Source organism: Melozone crissalis, unplaced genomic scaffold (assembly GCF_028551555.1).
Source record: "Melozone crissalis strain CALT ecotype California unplaced genomic scaffold, PUWL_Pcris_2 ptg000005l_1, whole genome shotgun sequence".
NCBI classification, from domain to species: Eukaryota; Metazoa; Chordata; class Aves; order Passeriformes; family Passerellidae; genus Melozone; species Melozone crissalis.
Genome location: NW_026535783.1, coordinates 42,977,416 through 42,998,593, shown reverse-complemented (window position 1 = coordinate 42,998,593; position 21,178 = coordinate 42,977,416). Strand labels below are relative to the sequence as shown.

The 21,178-nt window shown below is 36.5% G+C and overlaps 1 protein-coding gene across 16 annotated transcripts in view; it reads right to left on the bottom strand.

Annotated features, from left to right (window-relative positions):
* The window catches only part of MPDZ (multiple PDZ domain crumbs cell polarity complex component), a 93,435-nt gene that overhangs the window by 53,251 nt on the left and 19,006 nt on the right, over positions 1-21,178 (bottom strand). For 14 of the 16 annotated variants that reach the window (XM_054281489.1, XM_054281507.1, XM_054281531.1 and 11 more), the window contains 11 exons: positions 19,981-20,194; positions 17,908-18,036; positions 16,451-16,654; positions 13,665-13,779; positions 11,185-11,273; positions 9,344-9,539; positions 7,951-8,049; positions 5,964-6,043; positions 5,116-5,262; positions 3,693-3,860; positions 2,523-2,708 (listed from right to left, as the gene is read on the bottom strand). In XM_054281489.1, coding sequence (XP_054137464.1) covers positions 2,523-2,708; positions 3,693-3,860; positions 5,116-5,262; positions 5,964-6,043; positions 7,951-8,049; positions 9,344-9,539; positions 11,185-11,273; positions 13,665-13,779; positions 16,451-16,654; positions 17,908-18,036; positions 19,981-20,194 — 1,627 coding nt within the window. The remainder of the gene's footprint in view (positions 1-2,522; positions 2,709-3,692; positions 3,861-5,115; positions 5,263-5,963; positions 6,044-7,950; positions 8,050-9,343; positions 9,540-11,184; positions 11,274-13,664; positions 13,780-16,450; positions 16,655-17,907; positions 18,037-19,980; positions 20,195-21,178) is intronic. The other 2 variants (XM_054281515.1, XM_054281582.1) reach the window with 1 other exon arrangement.

Sequence of the window (21,178 nt, the reverse complement as noted above, 5' to 3'; positions counted from 1 at the left end):
CTCCTATTTAGGTGATGTTCCATCATGTATCTCCAATATAAAATGCTACTATATGTGCACAGTGTCATCCATGCACATCAGAAACTCATACTCATAGACTTCCTACTGTAACAACAGTGTTGCAAACTTCATCCTCCCTTGCACTCAGAGGACGCAGGTGGGGAATGTAGATGGGGGGGGGGGGAGGCAAATGTAACACATGCACTCCAGTGGAATGAATTACTTATTTTCAATAACTGACTTATACTTCATGATATTGCTCAAATGAGAAAGCATTTTCAAGAGGCAAGGTCTTGTGCATGCCTAATTAAATGCTTACATGAGAGAAGAACATACCAATATAAGACTAATCAACAAGACAAATCAAAGTGATGTTTGCTTTTAAGAAAGAAAACTGCTTTTAAGTGACCATCCTCCAATATACTGAATTTTATTTAAAAAAACTAGCATCAAATACTATTAACAGGAATATATAATTCTTCTATAACAATTATCACACATGCAAAAAATTTCTGCAATTCTTACAGAACTACATTCACAAGGAACATCATGTTAATACTTCCAACATGCAGTTCACTTGAGAGCATGAACAGAAAAAAAAACCCCCAAAATTGCAACCCTGTAACAGTACTGAAAGCAAAAGTAGAGAAAAGCAAACATCTACAAACCAGCATGCAGCTGTAACAAGTTTTCATGTCAAGATGTACATCTGAAAGGACAGACACCATCAAAGCAACATGAAAATGCCACAGGAATACAGAGACCGCTGAAAGCTGGTGTGAGAGAGAAGTGTTGATGGAGGGAGGGCATCAAGAAGACCCTTAGCACTTGATGACAGTAAAAAAAAAAATGCCATGGAGCAATAAAACACTTCCCAAGTCAAAATATAACTAGCAGTGCTGCTGAGCATTGACATCTTCCTTACTATTTTAACAGTAAATACTTACACTGTCACTTTAGATGGCACTGCATGACACATTTTTTGGGAAAAAAAAAGAAACAAGCCTCTGTGGTCTATGTCACAGTCCTCCTTAGAGTTAGAAATTATGCAGACCTTTCTACAGGCCTGCCATTGTACAAAACATAAGGAATGCATTAGTACAAGCATAATTCTCCTCAAGTTTAGTTCACCCTTCACTGAAAATGAATTGAGAATTTGATGGAAACAGAAAAATAGAAATGCAAATCTCCCTGTAAATTTACTGTTCACAGTCTTATAAGACAGCAAAACTTCGGTGACAAAGTGGAATTTTTAATGCACATCAAAAGAAAGAACATATGACAGTACCCAAATATTACAACATCAAAAAAAAAACTAAGTGTGAGAAAGCTGAGTAAAGCTGGAAGACTAACTTCTATTTGAAAAATATAAGTTATACCACCTGATATTTGAAAAATACATTAACCAACTTAAGGCACTTCCCACAAGCCTTTGGTACTATTATTCATTATCCATAAACAAAATTCAGTCACTAACCACATACGCACCCACCATTTCTGTTAATGCTCAGAAGAGACTGAAGCAAAAATACTTCTACTGCGTGCTGACATGGACTTAAACACTCAGGCTAATCTGTGATGTCTCACTGCAGAGCATCACGAGCAACACTTTAAAGAGTAGTCAGTGCTCAGCGTTCATAAAAGACACTTTACTATGCCTTTATCTTTCACATTACACTACACTGCTCTTCACTTTATCAGTGTGCAAATGCAAAATCTAAGCCACAGCTTAATTGTAAAGAGTGCCCTGGGGCCATAATTCCCCCCTGGAAGTTATCTCAGATGTAAATGCATTTCTATGGACAAGATCAAGTGGAAACCTGGAAAGAGATGTGATCCCCATGGCACCAGAGAACAGCTCAGCAAAAGCCTACATTGGCCTCAGGGAGAAATTACTTGATATTCAATTAAAAATTATCCACTGGAAAACTGGGAACAGGAGGAATATTTGTTCTGGCATCCTTACCAAGTGAAGGCAAGAGACAGGCAGTGAGCTGTTGACTGGGACACACCAAGAAACATATTTTAGGTATCCAGGAATTCTGAAGTCAAACACAAAATGAATGGGGATGTTTAAGCATGTCCCCGACAGACAGCAGCTAAGCAAGGGATTTCAGAATTACAGTTCTGGATTTTAGTAAATCCTGCTTTAAGCATTTAAGTCCTTTATTGGATCTTGCCCTAAACACCTCACTGCAGGTGCAAAATACATGGCTAAATGCCTAAATATGCTGGCTACATAATTTGTTGTCCTTGGGTCACTAGAAGACAGGTTTCTGAAAACCCTAGCATATAATGGATTACCTGTTTTTCTGAACCAGTATTACTATCATTAGAAACTGTAGTCTTAATACAATGAGAGAAATATGTAATGTAATTACTGGAATGCTTACCAGCTGTGATTAGTTCTACTCTATTGCTTGGTTTCAATTAATGTTGACCCTTAAAATGCATAGAACATACTGCAAGATCCAAACAATACAAAGTATTTTGTCCTGCATCCAAAGAAGTGCAGAAATTACCTGATAGTCCAATATGCTAAATCCAAGCCCCATACTCCCTTTCTCCAGCTCAATGTGCTGTATTTCTGTTTCCCACATTGCCAGAGATGAGCTTTGCACGTCTTCCATACTCTGACCCTCATCAGCTGTTTCCAAAGTTGTTCCCTCTGTGTCTGAGGAGCCGACGAATCCAAGTTCTATGTGACCCTGAGAAAAACAGTAAATGTTCATCAATAAAATGTAAACACTTGAGAATCTTAAGAGACAAAAACCTAATTACAAAAAAAAAGATGAGACCTAAGTGATTATCTCTAAACACAGAAGAAGTGCAAGCACTCAGGAGATTTAACAAACGCTAATAAACCTCACACAAAATTCAATTATCCTTCATAGCCAAGCTGCAAGTATATTAAACTACTCACAACAAAAATATTTACAAAATTCTGTCAAATAAAAATCTTCAAAAAACTTTTTTAGTATATGCATTCAAATATTGGGAAATATATGTTATTAAATATTATGTCTAAAATATGCCTTCATTAAATGTAATCATACTGATAGTAGCCAGAATATTTAATAAAAGTAAGAACAAACAAATATGTACATACATATGTACACTCATATGTACACAGACTTTTCTTCACTTGGTTTCATAGAGAAGTTTAGAAACTATAAGCTGAATTTGGTGCCTTGCTCAGAACTCAGAGTTAACTGCTTCTCTTTTCATACAAATGCTATTGCTTTGTATACTACACCCTAGGCCATTCCTACATGTTTAGTTCACCAGGCTGCCCAGAGCTGTGCACTTGCAAATGACAGAAGTGTCAGTCAAGGAAATCAAACACTGTTATGCAATGCAAAGCCAAGTAGCAAAGTTCAAAACTAGATTAAATACATTCAGATTCTAAAGAACCCAAGGTCAATTTGCTATATTCCTATATCTCGCCTACAGAACAAGAAGCATAGTACTTAGAGAGAAAGCCCCACATCCTACAATATTTGGCCCATGACCAGCCAGGATTCATATCTTCTGAGGGCCTAAAAATAGCATATAAACATTATTTGCTGTTTCCTATTAGACTGGCTCCAATTCCAAAAATATTAAAATATATTTCTAATCATATAGAAGAACTTAATCTTTTTTTTCTCAAGGAAACTGTTATTTTCAGTGATTGTTTAAAGACAAAATACCTTTTCTGTGAGCTGAACTTCAGACAGGCTTAGACTGTCTAGTATTTCTGGTTGAGTGACAGGTGGAGCTACTGGACGACAGCACACCATTGTCACCTTAATAGGCAGCTCTTTCAAGATACTGACCACATCCTTGTGGTTTTCTCCAAGCAGAGAGATGTCATTCACCTCAATAAATAAAGAACACACACTGATTAGAACTAGAGTGTATTTGAAGCACAATAACAAAAATGAGTAAAAAAAAACCCAAGCCAACCCCAACTCACTAATCACCTCATTAAAAAAAAAAGTAAAATAAAAGCAACAAAAATCCCCATGCTAATAGACACCTCCAACCCTTAATTTCTACTCAATTTGGTTCTCAGTACCAAGATACATATTGAAATAAATGTATGTATGGTCTTTTAAAATGCATGACACTGCCCTACAAACACCATATACAACAAACTTTCATGTTTCTTGCATTAATATAAACCAAATTCACATCTTAATTGTAAAAGAATAATTTAGAAAAGTAATTAGATGTTTAGTCCATTCACTGAGTTGGGATAATCCTATTAAATCTTAATACTTTCACTACATATTCTTTTTCGGTCACTGCCTTGGTTTCAGCTGGGATAGGGTTAATTTATTCTCACTAGTTGCACAGTGGTGTGTTTTGGATTCAGTTTTGGATTAGATAACACACCAATGTTTTGGCTGCTGCTAAGCTGAGTCAAGGAGTTTTTGATGTTTCATGCTCTGCCTGTGAGGAGGTACAAAAAAGGAAAAAAAGCTATGAAGGAACACACAAGGGATAAGTGACCCAAATTGGCCAAAGGGATATTCCACACTCAAGAGTGTCATGTCCCCAGTATATAACTGGGGAGTTAACTGGAAAGTGCACTGATCAGAGCTCAGGGACAGGGTCTGGCATTGGTCAGCAGGTGGTGAACACTTCCATTGTGCATCACTTGAAGGTTTTTCTCCTTTCTACTAATATTTCTATTATTATTATTATTATTATTATTATTATTATACTTTACTTTGTTTCAATTATTAAACTGCTGTTATCTCAACTTAACAAGGTCTTACTTTTGATTCTCCTCCTCATCCCAGCAGACTGGGGATGAGGAGGGTAGGTGAGCAAGTGGCTGCAAATGGTAGGGAGGAGGGTAGGTGAGCAAATGGTGCTTACTGGCCAGCTGAGCTTAGACTATGCAAGAGACCTTGGACTATCAAAAAATCAGCTGCCAGCAGAGAAATGTATGTAAGCACATGTACTCACATAAATATATGTAAGTACATATGAAGTGACTACTCAACCACTAACTGGCATGCTGTTAGGCATACATCACTCCCACGGTCACAGCCTATGAGAAGAAACTTACTGCTCAAAAACCTTAGTAAATGCAGACTAAGAAAAAGCAGTACTTATTCTTACTTCTAGCAGTTCATCTCCACTGAACAGCTTGCCACTTCGTCCGACTGGCCCTTCAGGTAAGATAGATCTAATAAAATGATGACCCACTGTAGCTTCAAGGCTTATCCCTAACCCACTGCTTTCACTAAATTTGTTAACCACAGCCACCTAAAATAAGATGAAGAAATGGTTACATTTGTCATATTTACAGCCAGATCTGTTACTTTCCACTTCAATTTACATGCAATTAGGTCAAAATTCCAGACGTGAGAAAGCAGAAGTACTATCATGTAAAATGCGGAGTCAGGTAAAAAGTGACTCGTTGATCATCACTTTGCAATACACAAGTGGGAACTGCTTATGACAACAACGTATCTAATAATACATAGTTCTGCAGACACTACATCTGTGACATGTGATCTCCTAAAATGAGATACTTCTTTTCTTCTGTATCTACAGTATATGTTCTATGCATTATTTAGATCATTACGTGAAATCATTTATTCAGTAAGCAGAATGAGAATGAAGGTTCAAGTCCTAGCTAATAAAGTGAGCTTTGAAGTTCACATTAAATATTTTTTCTCTAAACACATTTATTCTCCTGAAACTAGAAAATAAGTGAAACAATAGTCAGGGGCACAGTAATCATCCAAGTCTGCTATGGTTTTGATAAAATACAGAAAAATACATATCTATTTTCAAAGTCTATAATTAGAATAATCTTCAAGATACTAAGGAGCATATGTGTTATTTTCATACATGAAGGAACAAATGCAATACAAACATATTTCTATCCATATGTTGTCAACATAATAGATGCACAGATGAAAGAGATGCATAATTAACAAGAGTAAACAAAATTTACCTACCACTATTTCATAATTCGAACCCATAATCCTCTGCCATTTTATCTTTGCAGCTGCTTCTTCTGTACTAGTTAGCTGGAAATCTAAAATTTATATTTAAGATTATTGTGACAAAAAATTAAAAAAACTAGTCAACTCCTACAACTGATAAAAGTATATGGAACATGCACAATGACACAATCATTCCCATGATGCCAGAACTCTCCTAGATATGACTAAAAACTTGGCATGTTTAGTCTCACCAAGCTTGGGGTTACCACAGCAAAAACTCGCAAAGCAATATAAAGATTCTAATCGTGAAAAACTAACTGTGTATTTTGAAAGACATGAAGTTCAGTCAAATAGTTTGGTGGCTGGGAAAAAAGACACATACTAGCCTCAGAGTTGAGTCAACTATTTGCAATTTTTCAACATAATAGACACAAAGGAAATGAAAACGTTGTATTCAAGCCCTATGTTAAATCAGACTACATGTGTGCTGATCAGATTATTTCAGGGGGACGGCTAAAATACTTAAAAATGCACACTGATCCTTTTGGACAGACCCTGTATTTTACAGAGAATGTCCAAAAAACACAATCTGGAGATCTTTTTTTTTTATTATTTTTAAAACCATGAGCACAACTGTGAAAGAGCTTTCTGAAACTGTAAGCCCCTAAAGGTCAGTAACAGAATGCAAAAAGTCCAAGTTCTTTGCTTTTTTTAAAAAAATATTTTAATAGCTAAAGAACAGGAACAAACTTGGAAAGGAAGGAAGCGGGAGAAGTACAGTCATACAGTGACAGGCTAGGTAGAAAACTGTGACAAATCTTAATTTGACTGAAGGTTTATTTGCAGGTTTGAAAAACAGAAATGCTTTCTTTCTGCTCATTTCCTCCTCATGCACATTGTCTAGGCTCTATGGCAGAAACCAATAAAAAGCAGTATTTGGATACAGCAGCCAGCAAACACAGCAAGTTTAACAGGATCCTACATACTCAAGGTCCATGGTCTAGGCTGTGTCTACAGTAAGTATCAAAATAAACTCTTCAGAGTGAATGCTCATCACAAGCAAGGAGAAGAATCTTCATCACAAAGTTCTCAAAGTGATTTTTATAAGAATAGAAAATTACTAGGAGCCTCAGACTGTGTTTTAAGTCTAGTCATTGCCCAGAGACATTACTAAATATAAAGTCAGATGTTGCATTGTATTCAAAGAGGACAATACTTTCCCCAAAGCCAAGATACAGCAGTATCTGAAGGGAAGAAGTTAAAAAGAAATTCCTTCACCTATCCAAGAAAATCAGAAAGCACGAGTTATGAAAAGATATATGTCGCAGAACTTTTCAGTTCCTCCTTTTACTTCAGAAGCACAAAAACATTCCACAACAAGTTGACCCATCAAGTTATGTCTAAATCTGAAAAGCATATCATCACACAGGACTTCTGAAAATGCTGAACAGTGGTCTAGGAGATCAAGCAGGAAAAACATACACAGTAGAAAATAGGAATTTTGACAAAAAGTATGGGAAAATTTGGAGAGTATCAGTAAACTAGAACTGACTGAATTTTAGACATTATCAGAGAATACTAAATTAAATGTAAGCTCAAGAATTTGGGAAAAGGAAATTCATCAGAAGATGCAGAAGTGCTGGAATGTAGTTGCACTGCTGCAGACAACTGGAAAGATAACGGGGAATGTGAAATAAACATTTTTTTTTCTAGGCTACACTAAGAGTAAATACACAAAACTAGACTAGGAGAGGGTTGAGCAAGTAGCCAAAGCAGACTGCTTCATGCGATATCTTCAGAATATAATTATTTTCAGTCACATACAGTAGTCCTGTTCCGACAAAACTTACAATTAAGAGCCCATGATTAAATGTATGACTACTCTGACTTTCTAGTTCTACCTCAGCTACAGAGCTTGCAGAAGATGGAAAGACACACAAAACACCTGATCTTTGTGTAAGCACATAGAAGGGCATTTTCACAGAATAAAATGTTAAACCTTGAGAACCTGTTTCCTGTTGTTTCATGTCATCTCCAATATTTACCACACTGGCACTGCATGGCAGTGATGGGGATTCCTGTTCTGTTTCATTGTTATCTGAAAAAAAGAAGAAATCTTTTCAGCTATTTAGCTATTTTATATGTCATAATACTTATCAAGCTCACAGGTATGCTCTGGGACACCAACTCTCTCCTTCACTGGACTTCAGAGTACTCATATTTGGCGAATGGAATCTGGCATGTGTGGCCCAAAAAAAAAATCACATTTCAAAGACATTGTCTTCTGTTAATGCATTGCCTTCTCCAGTGAGTTCATCCGACAAAAAAACCCACCACAATCATCAGTACCTGCATTTCTATGACTACCTAAAAATACATCTAAATATAACATTCTTTAACATTTTTGTATTAATTTCTTTTTTTTTTTCCTTTGTGGAATTCAGAAAGCTGACATTGAAAACAAAAATGCTTCAGCCTTGGAGAGCTGCATACCTGGCACACTTTTCATACATAGGAAACCTCTCTTACCACCAAATTCTATTATGTCTGTTGTGACCTGTCAGATGTCTTGAATACCTGTTGGCTGGAGAAACAGCATCCTGAACACTGGCCTATACCTTTTGTTAATGGTGAGGGTGGGAGGATGAAATACAGGTAAGATACTATTGGCTCTTTGAAAATCTTGTGCAAGATGGAGATTAAGCCTCTGTTGACTACTTGTGACATATTTTCACTGACATCAAACTATAACACAAGCAGCTATTTTGTGCTTCCAGCCCCTGAGCAGATAGATAACTTTCATTCAAACACTGACTTTCAAGACATGGCACATATACTTAAATATGTGCAGAGTATGTAAGATAAAGCTGCACTAATCTCAGCAGCAGCAAAATTACTACTGGTCTTTGGCATCTGAACATTTTACACATGCATTGTCAATATCCTATCAGCCTCTAAATACAGGCTACTCCTCTCATTCCTCTACCTTGCAACAAGCAAGAGTAAAAGGGGATGAGATTGATTATGCCCATCAAGGAGGGCCTTTCTCTGATTGCTTTTGAATGCAGCTCTCACTCCTGAGTATGAATAAAACATCTGCTGCCTTCTTACCATTCAAAGATTTGCAGGATCAAAGGCTTGAAGCAATTCAGCCAGAAGTGCAATGCAGGAAAGAACTTTCAACACTCACTTTGAAAATGTAGCAAATAATACCACTATGTCTAAAAGATTAATCAAACCACTGCAGACAAAATTCCACCCTCATGTACAGCAGCTACCCATTACCACCTGTAATGGCTACCCAGAATGAATCTGGCCCATTTTACTTACAGTTTGCAATTGAAAAGAAACATGCTTCAAGCCAACTTAACAGCAAAGCCAGTTTTAATTACCTTTGGCTGTGGTACTATCCCTTGTTTGGAATAATAAGTCCTGCTCAACAGGAGCACTGAAGTCTTCCTGGGGTGGAATACGATTTTCCTGTTTAAGACCTCTTCTGATCAAAGTAAGCCGAACCGTTTGTCCCGTGTGCCGCAAAACATCAACTGCTTGCTGGTTAGTGAAACCCTGAAGATTTGTTCCATCCACCTGCAGGATCAAACAGCTTTTCAGCTCACCCACAGAGAAAAAGTTCAGGGCAAAACAATGCAGTGAGCTCTAAGCATTTGTTAGCCTAAGCAAAAAGCAAGTGGAGGGGCAAGAACAAAACCTATACACTTTTATGCAATTGGATATGCTAAGCACACCCACTAGAGTAGCCCAGAGCTAGGCGACAACCAGCACCACAGCAAAGAGGGGAGGAGCACCCACCATGGTGCAGCCAGGCAGATCTGCTCTGCAAGGTGGGAGAGGGTATGGCATGTGCTGTGCAGGGCATATTGTACAGCTTGTCACTCAACCACTTCAGCCATCCCTACCTCTGAGGGATAATACTGGGTGAATAAACAACACAGCCATGGCTAGGAGTTCTGGAGAAACAACAAGGAGACACACATCTATCCACTAGGGTAGAAAGACCTACAGAGCCCAGTCGTTCTGAGGTCAGCTAAACTTAGATACAGAGAAGTCTACCAATGAACACCATGAATTCCAATTTACAAACAGAACACTGTTGTAAACAAGTAGACATTATCGCTGGTTCATCATTTTAAGAGTTTAAAGAATAAAATTTTGGCCTCCTCTGTTTGAAATTATTTTATTATCTCATTAACTTGAGTTTTTTTCTGAAATTCAAAACTTTGACATTTCTCAGTTCTATCCCATTACCCCTACCTAGCATCCACCATATTTTATTCTTCTTCTCCCTGCAAACTCCATTAATTTCTATTATTTCTACATCTACCTCACAGTGCCTTAAATTTCTCAAATACTTCTTACAATACTATGCTCTGTAACTCCTATATTTGTTTCTGCCTATCTACACAATCTTCATTATTTTAAGTCCTCCTAAATGAAGAATAAATCTCCTGGACCCTTAGTCATTTGTTGTCCCTCTCTGAAATTCTTCTAAAGTAACTAAAAATCAGGTGTGACTATTTAATTTTTCCTCCACACTTAAACCATATTTAAAAAACATTTTTTATGCTTCAGTGTCTGGGATTACTCAAATAGTTTTCTCCTTCTGCAGCTGCAGTAGAAGAAGAAAACAAACTTTGGAATAATCCATTTTAGCCATTTGTATTCAGCATGTAAATCATTAGAAAAAATATATGTACTTCCACAAACAAACATGCAGGCACTTCTGGAGAGAGATCATAATCTGTTCTTAAGAGCTGTTTTCACACAAATGCAAGGACAGACATATGAGAGACACAAAAATGCACTCCCTGCTTTCAGGACCTGATTTCCACCACAAAACCAACAGTTTATGGATGAAAATATGTTCTTATTTCTCTGAACACCTAAAACTTTTGGACACAACTTCTTAAAATAATTTTGAAAACAGTTGCCCAATTTGAATCAGACTTTGAAATTTCACACTTACCAACCTTGTACTGATAAGGAGGATATATAATGATATAGTCTCACATACAAGATTTTTTTTAAGAATTACAAGTTACATGCAGGTAGCATAATCAGAAAACTTGTAGTGAGATACTCTGTCAGGAAAGGACTCAGAACTGCAACACTGATCCTGAGTATTTTAAATAAGTACTTCATGAGCTTTTCTTTGCAACATAAAGAAGCAGAGTCTTGTAGACAAGTGATCTCAGTTCATACCGCTTTTACTTACAGCTATAATTTGATCTCCCACATGGATTCTGCCATCATGTTCAACAGCACTGCCTTTTGTAATGCTTTTCACAAAGATACCAGAAGGTTCTGGGATAAAAAAAAACAGGGAAAATTAAATTAACTGATTTATTTAGAAACAATTTAAATAATGCAACTAAAGGCACCAATCAAAAAAGGGGATAAAAAAGAAAAAACAATCTCTAAGTAAGATAATAAAAGAATCATAAAGAAGGCAATGATTTAGAAAAACATACATATTATTATCATCTTAAACAATGAGCCAGATTGTCTGTCTGCATTGGCGCAGATTTCATTCAAAACCTTACAATGCCAAATACACAATTCCTGATGCAAAACAAGAAATATTCTTGATGCAAAACAAGAAATATTCTAACTTCCTTTAATCTAAACGTTGAAACCAGCATAGACAAAAAACATATTTCTGACTTTTGCCAGATTTGGACAGAAAATTCAGCTGGAGTACACTAATCTGGTAATTTCTGAATTTTCTATGTACCTAATAACAGCTTAAAACAAATGCATGTTTGAATTGACATATTGATAAAATTATAAATGAACAGGAACACAACTTTACGTTTGAACCAATTTTTAACTGCCGTTATCACTATTTAATAAAAAGGTTACAAAGTTTTAAAAACTCAAACAGAACAACAAAATTAAACAAAAAAACACCCATCAAAAACATTTTAGTTACTTACTAGTCACTACTTTTGAATCAAAAGGAAAATAATACATAGAAAACACCTACAGAAGAGACATTTTACTAAAAGAAAACATTTCATGAAAAACACACTTGCTTTGAAATAACTTCAACAGCCCAATAAAATACAAATATATGGAGTTCCTACATGCACATTTTGCACAGCTTACATTAAATCAGGAAAAATAACAGCATAAAAAGGCATGAAATCACTCTGATGGTCTCAGGCCTGTAACACTGGTATCAGAAATCCTAACAGCATCTACTTTTTCTCAATAAATGTTCTTACTCTGTTAAATGAATATGCTTGATGTGAACAATACACTACAAAATGTATTTTGAAAGCTGTCACACCCTTTGCAGACCTCAAGCCATCTTTTTACTGGCCCTCAATATGACAAAAGTTATAAGGAAGGAGGGTTAATGACTCAACTCAGCTTAGGAAAAATAAGATTACATATATATTCAAGTCACCTCATTGACAAGTCTCTCTATTTGTGTCAGGTTTTGGGGGTTTTTTTTTTTTTGGGGGGGGGGGGAGGGGGGCAGGGGGTTGGGATGGGTTTTTGTTTGCCCAGGCTTTGTGCATAATTACATGCCTGGTCCTCCTAACTTCCAAGCATTCTTATATCCTGTAACATCTGTAAGATAACATGACAAGTTATTTGTCACTTATAAAAAATACAGAAATGTTATTTGTTGTCCAGTAGCTTTATTGCTCCTTCTCTGACAGCCAAGTTCTTCCACAACTGTTATGCCACAAAATTGAGTTACCTAAGTAGTTCCTGAGACACGGATATTCTCTAACATAGCTACATGCAACACAGTCATTTCAAACCGAAGACCAATGACACCCAAACACTAAATCAGTCAAGATGTGCTCTCAGATCTATACATGTTCTACATCTCAATTTCAATTTGTCTTTTGAAATTCAACTGGAAGCTGCTAAAGAGTGGACTTTTGTGAACTCTGACTGTCTTGGCCCATGGAAGTCCAGTTATCTCTCATCCAAAAAATTATAGCTAGAATTGCCAAGAATATGGAACGTACCATAATCCATACATTTTTCAAACAACATACAAATCAAAGCAACAGCTCTTTGAGAAGTTTTATTACACATTCAAGAGACATCCCTTCCTAGCATTACTGAATTTGCCAAATTTCCCCTAAGGAAGCTTAAGAGAGTTCTAGATTATTTTTGTGAAAAATGTAGTGGAAATTACGAAGTAAAAATAAGCAACTGTCCATGAACATTTCTGCATTTATTTCTTTAAATAAACTTATTTATTGTCTGCCACAGCACACAGATGAAGAAACATTTATTACATCCAGAAGTCAGTAAACAATTTGTGATGTGCAAGCAGCATTATGCACATTGTTTAAAAATTAATAACAATCCCTAAAAACTACTCAGAATGCTACTGTGTTGCCTTGTAAGAAGACTACTTCTAACAGAAAGGGCTCAAACTATTTTACCATTGCTTTTCAAAAACACGCAACTACGAGTTTAGCCAAAAGTGAAGATAAAAAGAGATTTAAAAATACTGAGGGGTGATTTTTTAATAATATCAATTGCTTTTATTCTGAACATCCTTTTTACAAAATGAAAACCATTCTTTCTCCTTTTCAAATTTCAAATATATTTTAAATGGTTAAGGGTTCTTTTAAGAGAAGTTATATCAAAATTAAGTCATTGATGCACATATACCATAGTATGCAATAGACTGCATAATAAAGTGCAGGAATCAACAATTACCTGATGTCTTGTCTCCAATGTAACCAGCAATAGTTATTCCCAAGCCCTGGTTGTTTTTAGTGAGTTCAACATTGAATTTCTCCCCATCCTCACAGCTATCAACAGAAGCATCATCCTAAAAAGAAAAGGGGGATTAGAAAGGAAGCTCTTTTTCTTTAAAGATTCACCACATTCTTTAATGTCAGTAACACATAAAATTAGATAAAACCACAAAAAAGGAAGTATGAAATTTGGTTCTGTTCTTATTTGCTGTTCATCTGTCAAGCAAGAGTAGGTAACATTCCTCACAGTAAAGCAATGCAGGGCAGGTCATGTCCTCCTTCACCCCACTGTTCTGGGATATTACCTTCAACCTATCAAATCATTATTTAATTAACAAAATGATTGGCAAAATTTGCCCAAATTGAACAATTCATTTCTTGTACCGCAAGTTACATTTATATGTATATGAAATGAAGCTTGCCGATTTTCTGGGACCTCCTCAGAACTAGCTTTAGACTGCTGTGTTTTTAAAAAGAAGAAAAAAAACAAAACTAAATTGTATTTTCTATTCTACTTGTCTAAATTTCTGTTCATTAACTATAGGTGTCTTTTTAAACCTTGCTAATTTAAAATATGCTAAAAGCTATCACGAGTCAGGCAATTATATTTTTTGCTTTTGAAAGACTTAAAAATTTCATTTTAGCACATAACAATTATATTTCCAGCTAGCTAAATAATTACAATCTTCATTAATACCTGCTATAACTCTCTGAATTTCAGTACCAATGGATTTTGGGTCTATTTAATTACTTGTTGTTAATAAAAGTGGAATATGTATTAAAATCCTATTTTAACAATGGAGGTTTGTATCAAAAATTTTTATTCTGCCCCTTCTGCATGCCAAATAGCAGTTATTTTTTTTTTTTTTAAGTGCCAATATGGAAACCAGGCAGATATTAACTAAAGCCAGTTTGACTAGGTAAGTATGCGCCAAAAAAGATTTCAGGAGAGCTATGATGCTACTTCCCAACAGAATCTGACTTTAGCTCTTTATCCAAGCAACTCCACCAGAAACCAAATTGAACACAAGAAAAAAACATTTCTAATGTATTAATCATCCCTCTCATTGATGATTAATTATTTAGGCCACAAGTAGTGCCACTAAAAAAAGATCCAATTCCTGTAGCCTCCTGAATTTATACAAGATAGACATCTGCAGGTAACATGACAAGAAGTGCCCATTTTGCAAAGCCATTCTGGTCCCAATAATAGTTTTAAGAGCATCATGAAGACTTCACCTACATCACATCTGATAGGAAGAAACTAAAAATCAAGCTGTTTGAATCATCATCTTCACTCCAGACCCAAATCAATGAGTTTTGCATGACTGTTAACAGGGGTGCTCCTTCCGAGAACGTGACTTTGTGTACGCAGGAGCAGTTTAAAAATAGCCTGCCTCGTGCCAGGAAAGAAGTACCAGGAAAAAGGTTTTGAAAAGTATGAAAATTGGGAAGGTGGCAAAAACCCCATATTGTGCCCCTTTGCTATTTTGTCAGTATTAGAAATCACATATATTCTGCAGCTGCAGATAGATCTTAAAACATTGCATCATATAACCTCAAAAAGGCAAATACTGCAGAAATAATGCACAGATTAAATTATCAAATTCAGCTTTTATTTTGAGAGATGCATTTCAGACAAGTAATACTAGCGCTAAATATTAATCTCTTTATCTAAAATGCAGAAAGATTTTACATCTCTGAGCTGTAAAGACACAAAAGTACTAGTTTGTTTCTTATCTTTGATGCTCAGAAATCTCAATGTTAAAATTAACTTTCTTTGCCTTATAGCCACAAAACAAGGGATGAATATTTGTTAATTTTTCACAGATATTACTACAATGGACAGAGACAAAAGGATGGTAACACCATCTAAATTGTAACATAATATCCATGCATAAATTGCAAGGACTTCTCTTTGTATGTGACTTGACTCAAATCTACATTGGAACTGAAGAAAATGTCCAGAAAAACAACAGGAAAAAGTAAAACAAAAAATTCTCTCTAAGGATAGGCTCAAAAGCAATAAACCTTTTCTTCTCTCATTAATTTACTTGAAATATTTACATTTAAATGTATCTGGTCATAGCAATATATAGCAAAACAGTACTGTTTCTGAATCCCATGAAACCAGACTTTGTTACAAACATGCAAATTACCTATTTTGTAGAGGTTTTGAGCTGACAAGTCATGATAATATTTACAGCATTTTTTAAGTGGCTGACACTTGTAGAGGAGTAAAGATACAAAGTACAATCATCAGCAGGGGAGTAAGGGCAGCAGCTGGCTTACTTTTTTTGGAAAATATCTAGCAAATGAGCAGTGACAGGTGATGTAGGAAAGGATTAGAATCTGTGTGCTGCTTGGCACAGGGAGAAAAGTTCTGATGAACAGATGAAATTATACAGAAAAAAGGCAGACGGAGAAATGCTAAAGACTCAACTAGCTCAGTCCTGAAGAAAAGACTGCGTTGCTTCAGTTGTCCCAATGTAATAACATACCCTTACAAGCAACTCAGAACAAGTTGTTAATCAGATTATACTTATTGAAGTCCTAAACCTTAATCCCAAAAGTCTTCAAGAATACAGTTCCTTGCACTGTGGACTCATTACATTTAAATTCTCCCAGAATTGCACTACTGGGGAAGAAAATCCTAGCTTCTGAGAACATTAACACAAGACATTCAAAGAGCAGTTAAAAAGAAAGGAAGTTTGCAATGGGTTACATATGTTGACTGTTGCTTACCCGTTTCTCTGGTGTAGAGGTGGGTACTGGTGTTCCTGGAGGAACTGCGGGTAGAAGGGGTTCCTCAACAGGACCTCTTGCAATTACCAATTTCACTCTATTTCCACACTGCCTTAGAACTTGCGCCACCTGCTCACTGCTCATTCCAGCTAGGTCTGTATCACCAATTTTCAAGATGTGATCTCCACTACACAGTCTTCCATGCTGAAGGAAAAATAATGATGAAAAAATGCCATTTCTCCCATGTACTATTCAACTAGAAAAACAGCACATAGCTTTAGTCACTTCTGACATATGAATCAGGTGACTTTTTCTGGATGCCAAGTCAATATCCTGATAACACAGAGAAGAAAAGAAGGCTGCCTAATGGCACACAAGTTTTATTAGGAATTTCCCCAGAGATATCCAGGAGATCCTTTTTCAAGACACCATCCAAGCACAGAGAAAAAAATGTGCTTAGCTACAAAAAATGCGCTACAGCTACCAGCTCCTACTGGTATTTAACAATTGCATGTAGATTGCAGAACTTTGGGTTCCATTTTGAAGCACACGTCCAAAAAACAGAATACAAATGCATATTCAGGTTTGCACTGATACTAAAAAGCTACTACTAGTAGTAACAGGATTAACCATGATGTCAAAATAAAATTAATTTCTCTCTTCCTGTGATCCAGCTATATAAACTGATTTACACTTGTTTAGTCTCTTACTGATTAACCTTTAATTAATAAAAAAGCTTCATATGCATTTAGGACATATGATGAGTGTTAAAAAGACAGGTTTGTAAAAGGAACTTATCTACCTGTTCAGGGGAAAGAGGACAGCAGTAAATACTGTCCATGCCCCTCCAGGCCCTGTTATCAGGCCACTACTACTATTGTTGGAAGACTGACCAGTCTCTGTGCCTACTCAATCCTTAACCATCATAAATGCAGCCCAAGGTACCTGTCCAATGAACAAGCTTGAAATGAGGTGTGATAACCAAATTCAATTCATATGACCCCTTCAGGCAAGAGCAGAGCCCGTGTCTTGAAGCAGACACACAAAGCCACATACCTACTACAAACTTCAGTAAGCTCAGCAGAGAAAAGCAGATGCTCTTAGCTATTAGGGCACAGAAAGTCAATCTTTGGAATCCTCACTACCCCTGATTACAGCCTCGTACACTCGTGAAAGTACACTCGTGAAAGAATTAAGATTGTAAATGCACACAACATTTATAATGTTACTAGATTTGAAAATGCAATTTAGAACCTAATTAATCTTTAGATTTCAAATGCAGACTCCTGCATTAAAGCCACTTTTACAGAGGAAAATTTTCCATAATTACTGTTTCTTTTTCTTCATTTATTTGGATAAAAGCTACTACTATTTGGTCTGATCATAAAAGTGATGAATAACTTCACACCTTACTGAACACCTTACTGAACAGTAACAGAGAGGTAGGTTGAACTTACCTGATCGGCCACCCCTCCCGGAAGGATGGTTTTAACAATCACGCCAGTTGACTTTCCTCCCACTATCCCAAATCCCAGACCTGATCCATCATTGACCAACTCTATGGTCTCCACATGCTGCCAGTGAACCTAAAAGGAATAAATAAAAGCTTGCAAATTATTAAAAACATAGCATCATAGAATCGTTCAGGTGTAAAAAGGCCTTTACAATTATCAAGTCAAAATATTAATAAGTATATAGGAATTTGCAGCATATTTTCTCTTATTTCTTGAGTATGTTTTTAATAATGGAAAGTTGGAGGAAGATTTACATATAATACCTTTTTAACATTTACTATTAGGTGTGATATTACATAATATTTAATCAGTAAATAACTAATTCTATAACAGGTGGAACTTCTCTGATACAAACCAGAGTTGAATAATGAGTCAGAACTTCCAAGAACTCATTAAATGAATACAGGCAGCAGCCTAGCACTGTCCACCTTCATGCCCCTTTGTAGTCAGTAAATACTGCTTCTACAAAATCACACAGGACTGGAAATTAAAATTTTTAGGTCTGTTCTTCAGGCATGTTCACATCAGCCATTACAACAAAGCAAAAGAGAAACCAAAATCCCAATTCAGTACTTCTAAGGCTGAAAGCAGAACCAAATATTGTGAGGCAGGTAGTAAGAGAAATGCCCCATGTAGTATTCTTCTGGGCTGTCTGATGGCAACAGCACGAGAATGAAGTCATTCTGACGGCAGACTGTGTTCTGAGAGGGGCAAAACTGCTCTGAAAGAAAGGCAAATCCTATCTCACTCGCATGGGGCACTTCTTGAAGGGACAGCTGGAAGCTCATGGTACTCTTTCTTCTGAACAAGAACTCCTACAGTAAACTCATCTGAAACTTAAAAACACAGCTGGTGCTACACCAGGTATAATCTTAAAATAAGCTTTTCTTTTGAATAATCAAGGTATTGCAAACTCAAAGGCCTGTGGTACCTGTTTGGAAATTCAGTCTTAACATAAAGCCAGTATAATAAAGCAAAGCCTGAAGGGAAAAGAATGGCTCCTAGTATGTTGCATTTGAAAGCAAAGAGAACATGAAAACTGGGAAAGGTATGCTAAACAAACCAGAAGCAGCTATGGAATGTTTGTAAAGAACATCTTTTCATGCAAGGGAAGCTGTTCAGAGAATACAGAGGCAATCACACAGATAACAATTTTGTCACAGCAATACTGGAAAAGAGCAGGCTCCCCGTATGTGCTGGCAGGAAAAGTTAGGTCAGTCAGCTGCCCTCCTGTACACAGATATAAAGAATATTTCTGACATTCCTCCACTAAAGGCTTTATACTAATGATTAAAAAAACAGTTCCCTTTTCCAGAATGATTGCTCTCTACACTTCTGGTAATTGACTCCCTTAAAGAAGGGCCACAGAAGACTGAACTTGAATAAAAAAAATTGAATATAGGCTGTTTCATCTCAGGACAATCCATTACATGAGTGAGGTAAGAGGAAGAGAAAGTACAGTTTATATCAGCCTGATACCACCATGTTTCTGAACTGTGCTGTCTACACCTAGATGTGCAAAAGCTCTCATAAGAAAGGAATTGTAGCAGAGCTGCTTTTTAGGGAGTCCTTAAGCGCATCTTGTAATTTCACTGGAGCTCCCATGCTAACAGATAACAGAGAAACAAACATAAAAGCACCCATCCAGCTGGTGGTGCAGATCAAATTACAAAGTCTCAAAAAATTGTTTGCTTAAGCAGAATGCAAAGAAAAAACATCCTGTTTAGTGCAACCTCAAAATAAAGCTTCATCAAGTAAGGTAAACATGCTGCCTTTGCACTGGTGGATACAGATAATTTGGCAGATGGGAGCAGAGAATACATCCAAGATTAAGATTTTTCCCCCAGCAAGCAAGAATATTTTCTAGTCTTGAAAGGGAAAAGGTATAATAAAGATAAATAGAAGAAAAACCTCAAGAATTGTGAAGGAATGTACATACAAGTTACTCAAAATACTATATGCAGTAAGTACATGCACATCTAGGAATGAATACACAGATGTTTGAGCTATACTCACCGGGTTGGAATGGGCTGAAACTGTGCTAGCAGCAGATGGAGACCGGGAAACTACAGGACTGATGATCTGAGGAAAAGTGCCTCTAGCTACAACTAGCTGGACATTATCTTTTGCCTTCTGCAAAATGCTGATAGCCTGTTGATGTGTAATTGTCTGATCAAGAGCTTGTCCGTTAATAGCAAGGATTTGATCTCCTTCCTTCAGCTTTCCATCTCTGTCACACAACAATGTGATGACAAAATAAACAAATAAGAAAAATCAAGGAAGCATTGACACAGAATTTGCAATATTTTGACAATTTCACAGGATTTTTAACAACCTCAATTCCCCCTACTTTTTTAATCTTCCCTGCAGTGTTGCTGAAAGGAGCTGATGTGGCACCCTGGTGATGGTTTCCCTTTGAACCTAATCCCACTGCTACTTTCCCCTGGTGACTACCCCCTAGCCAGCTTTCTCTCCCTGAACCCCCATGCGAGACTAAGCATATTAATCTCAGTTGCTCCCAACCACAGCCTGGGAATTTATGTTTATCCTTGACTTTGAGCCTCTTGCTTTACAGACCAAGTGCTCCACTTTGTTCCATGCACCCATTCTGAATATTCATCAAACCATGGACTGGAACACACTTTCATCAGTATGTTACAGAAACAAATTTTGTTTTGCTGAAAAACAAGGTTGGGGGGGAGGAGGAAAGAAAAGAATAAATGAAAAAAAAAGGACAAAGAAAGAAACCAAACAAAAGCCCTGAACAAATTAAAAAAAACCTCTTCACTTTCTGACAAAGAAAGCATCACTGTAAAATCACATACTGAGTCCTTCCTCAGATCTACTCCAAAGGTAGTGTATGAAGCTGAATTACCTTCTCTTTCTTCCACTACTTCTTTGCATCCCAAAGTGGGAATGCTTTGATAAAAAAGGGCAGCAAGGAAAACAAGAATCTCTATTACAACACCCTTTGTGAGCCCCCACACTCAAGAAACCCAAGTAGAGCACCAAGGTAGGGAAAAACTATTTAGCTTCAACTTACAAGAAACAAGCAAACAGAAAAAAAACAAACAAAAAACAAACAAACAAACAGAAAAAGCCACCTCGCCTAAACCAAAAGAAAACAAAACAAAAAGAGAAAGTGGAAATTGAGGAACTAAAAAATATCGTAGGGTATAAAGCAAGCTTCATTTTATACCTGATTAACTACAAT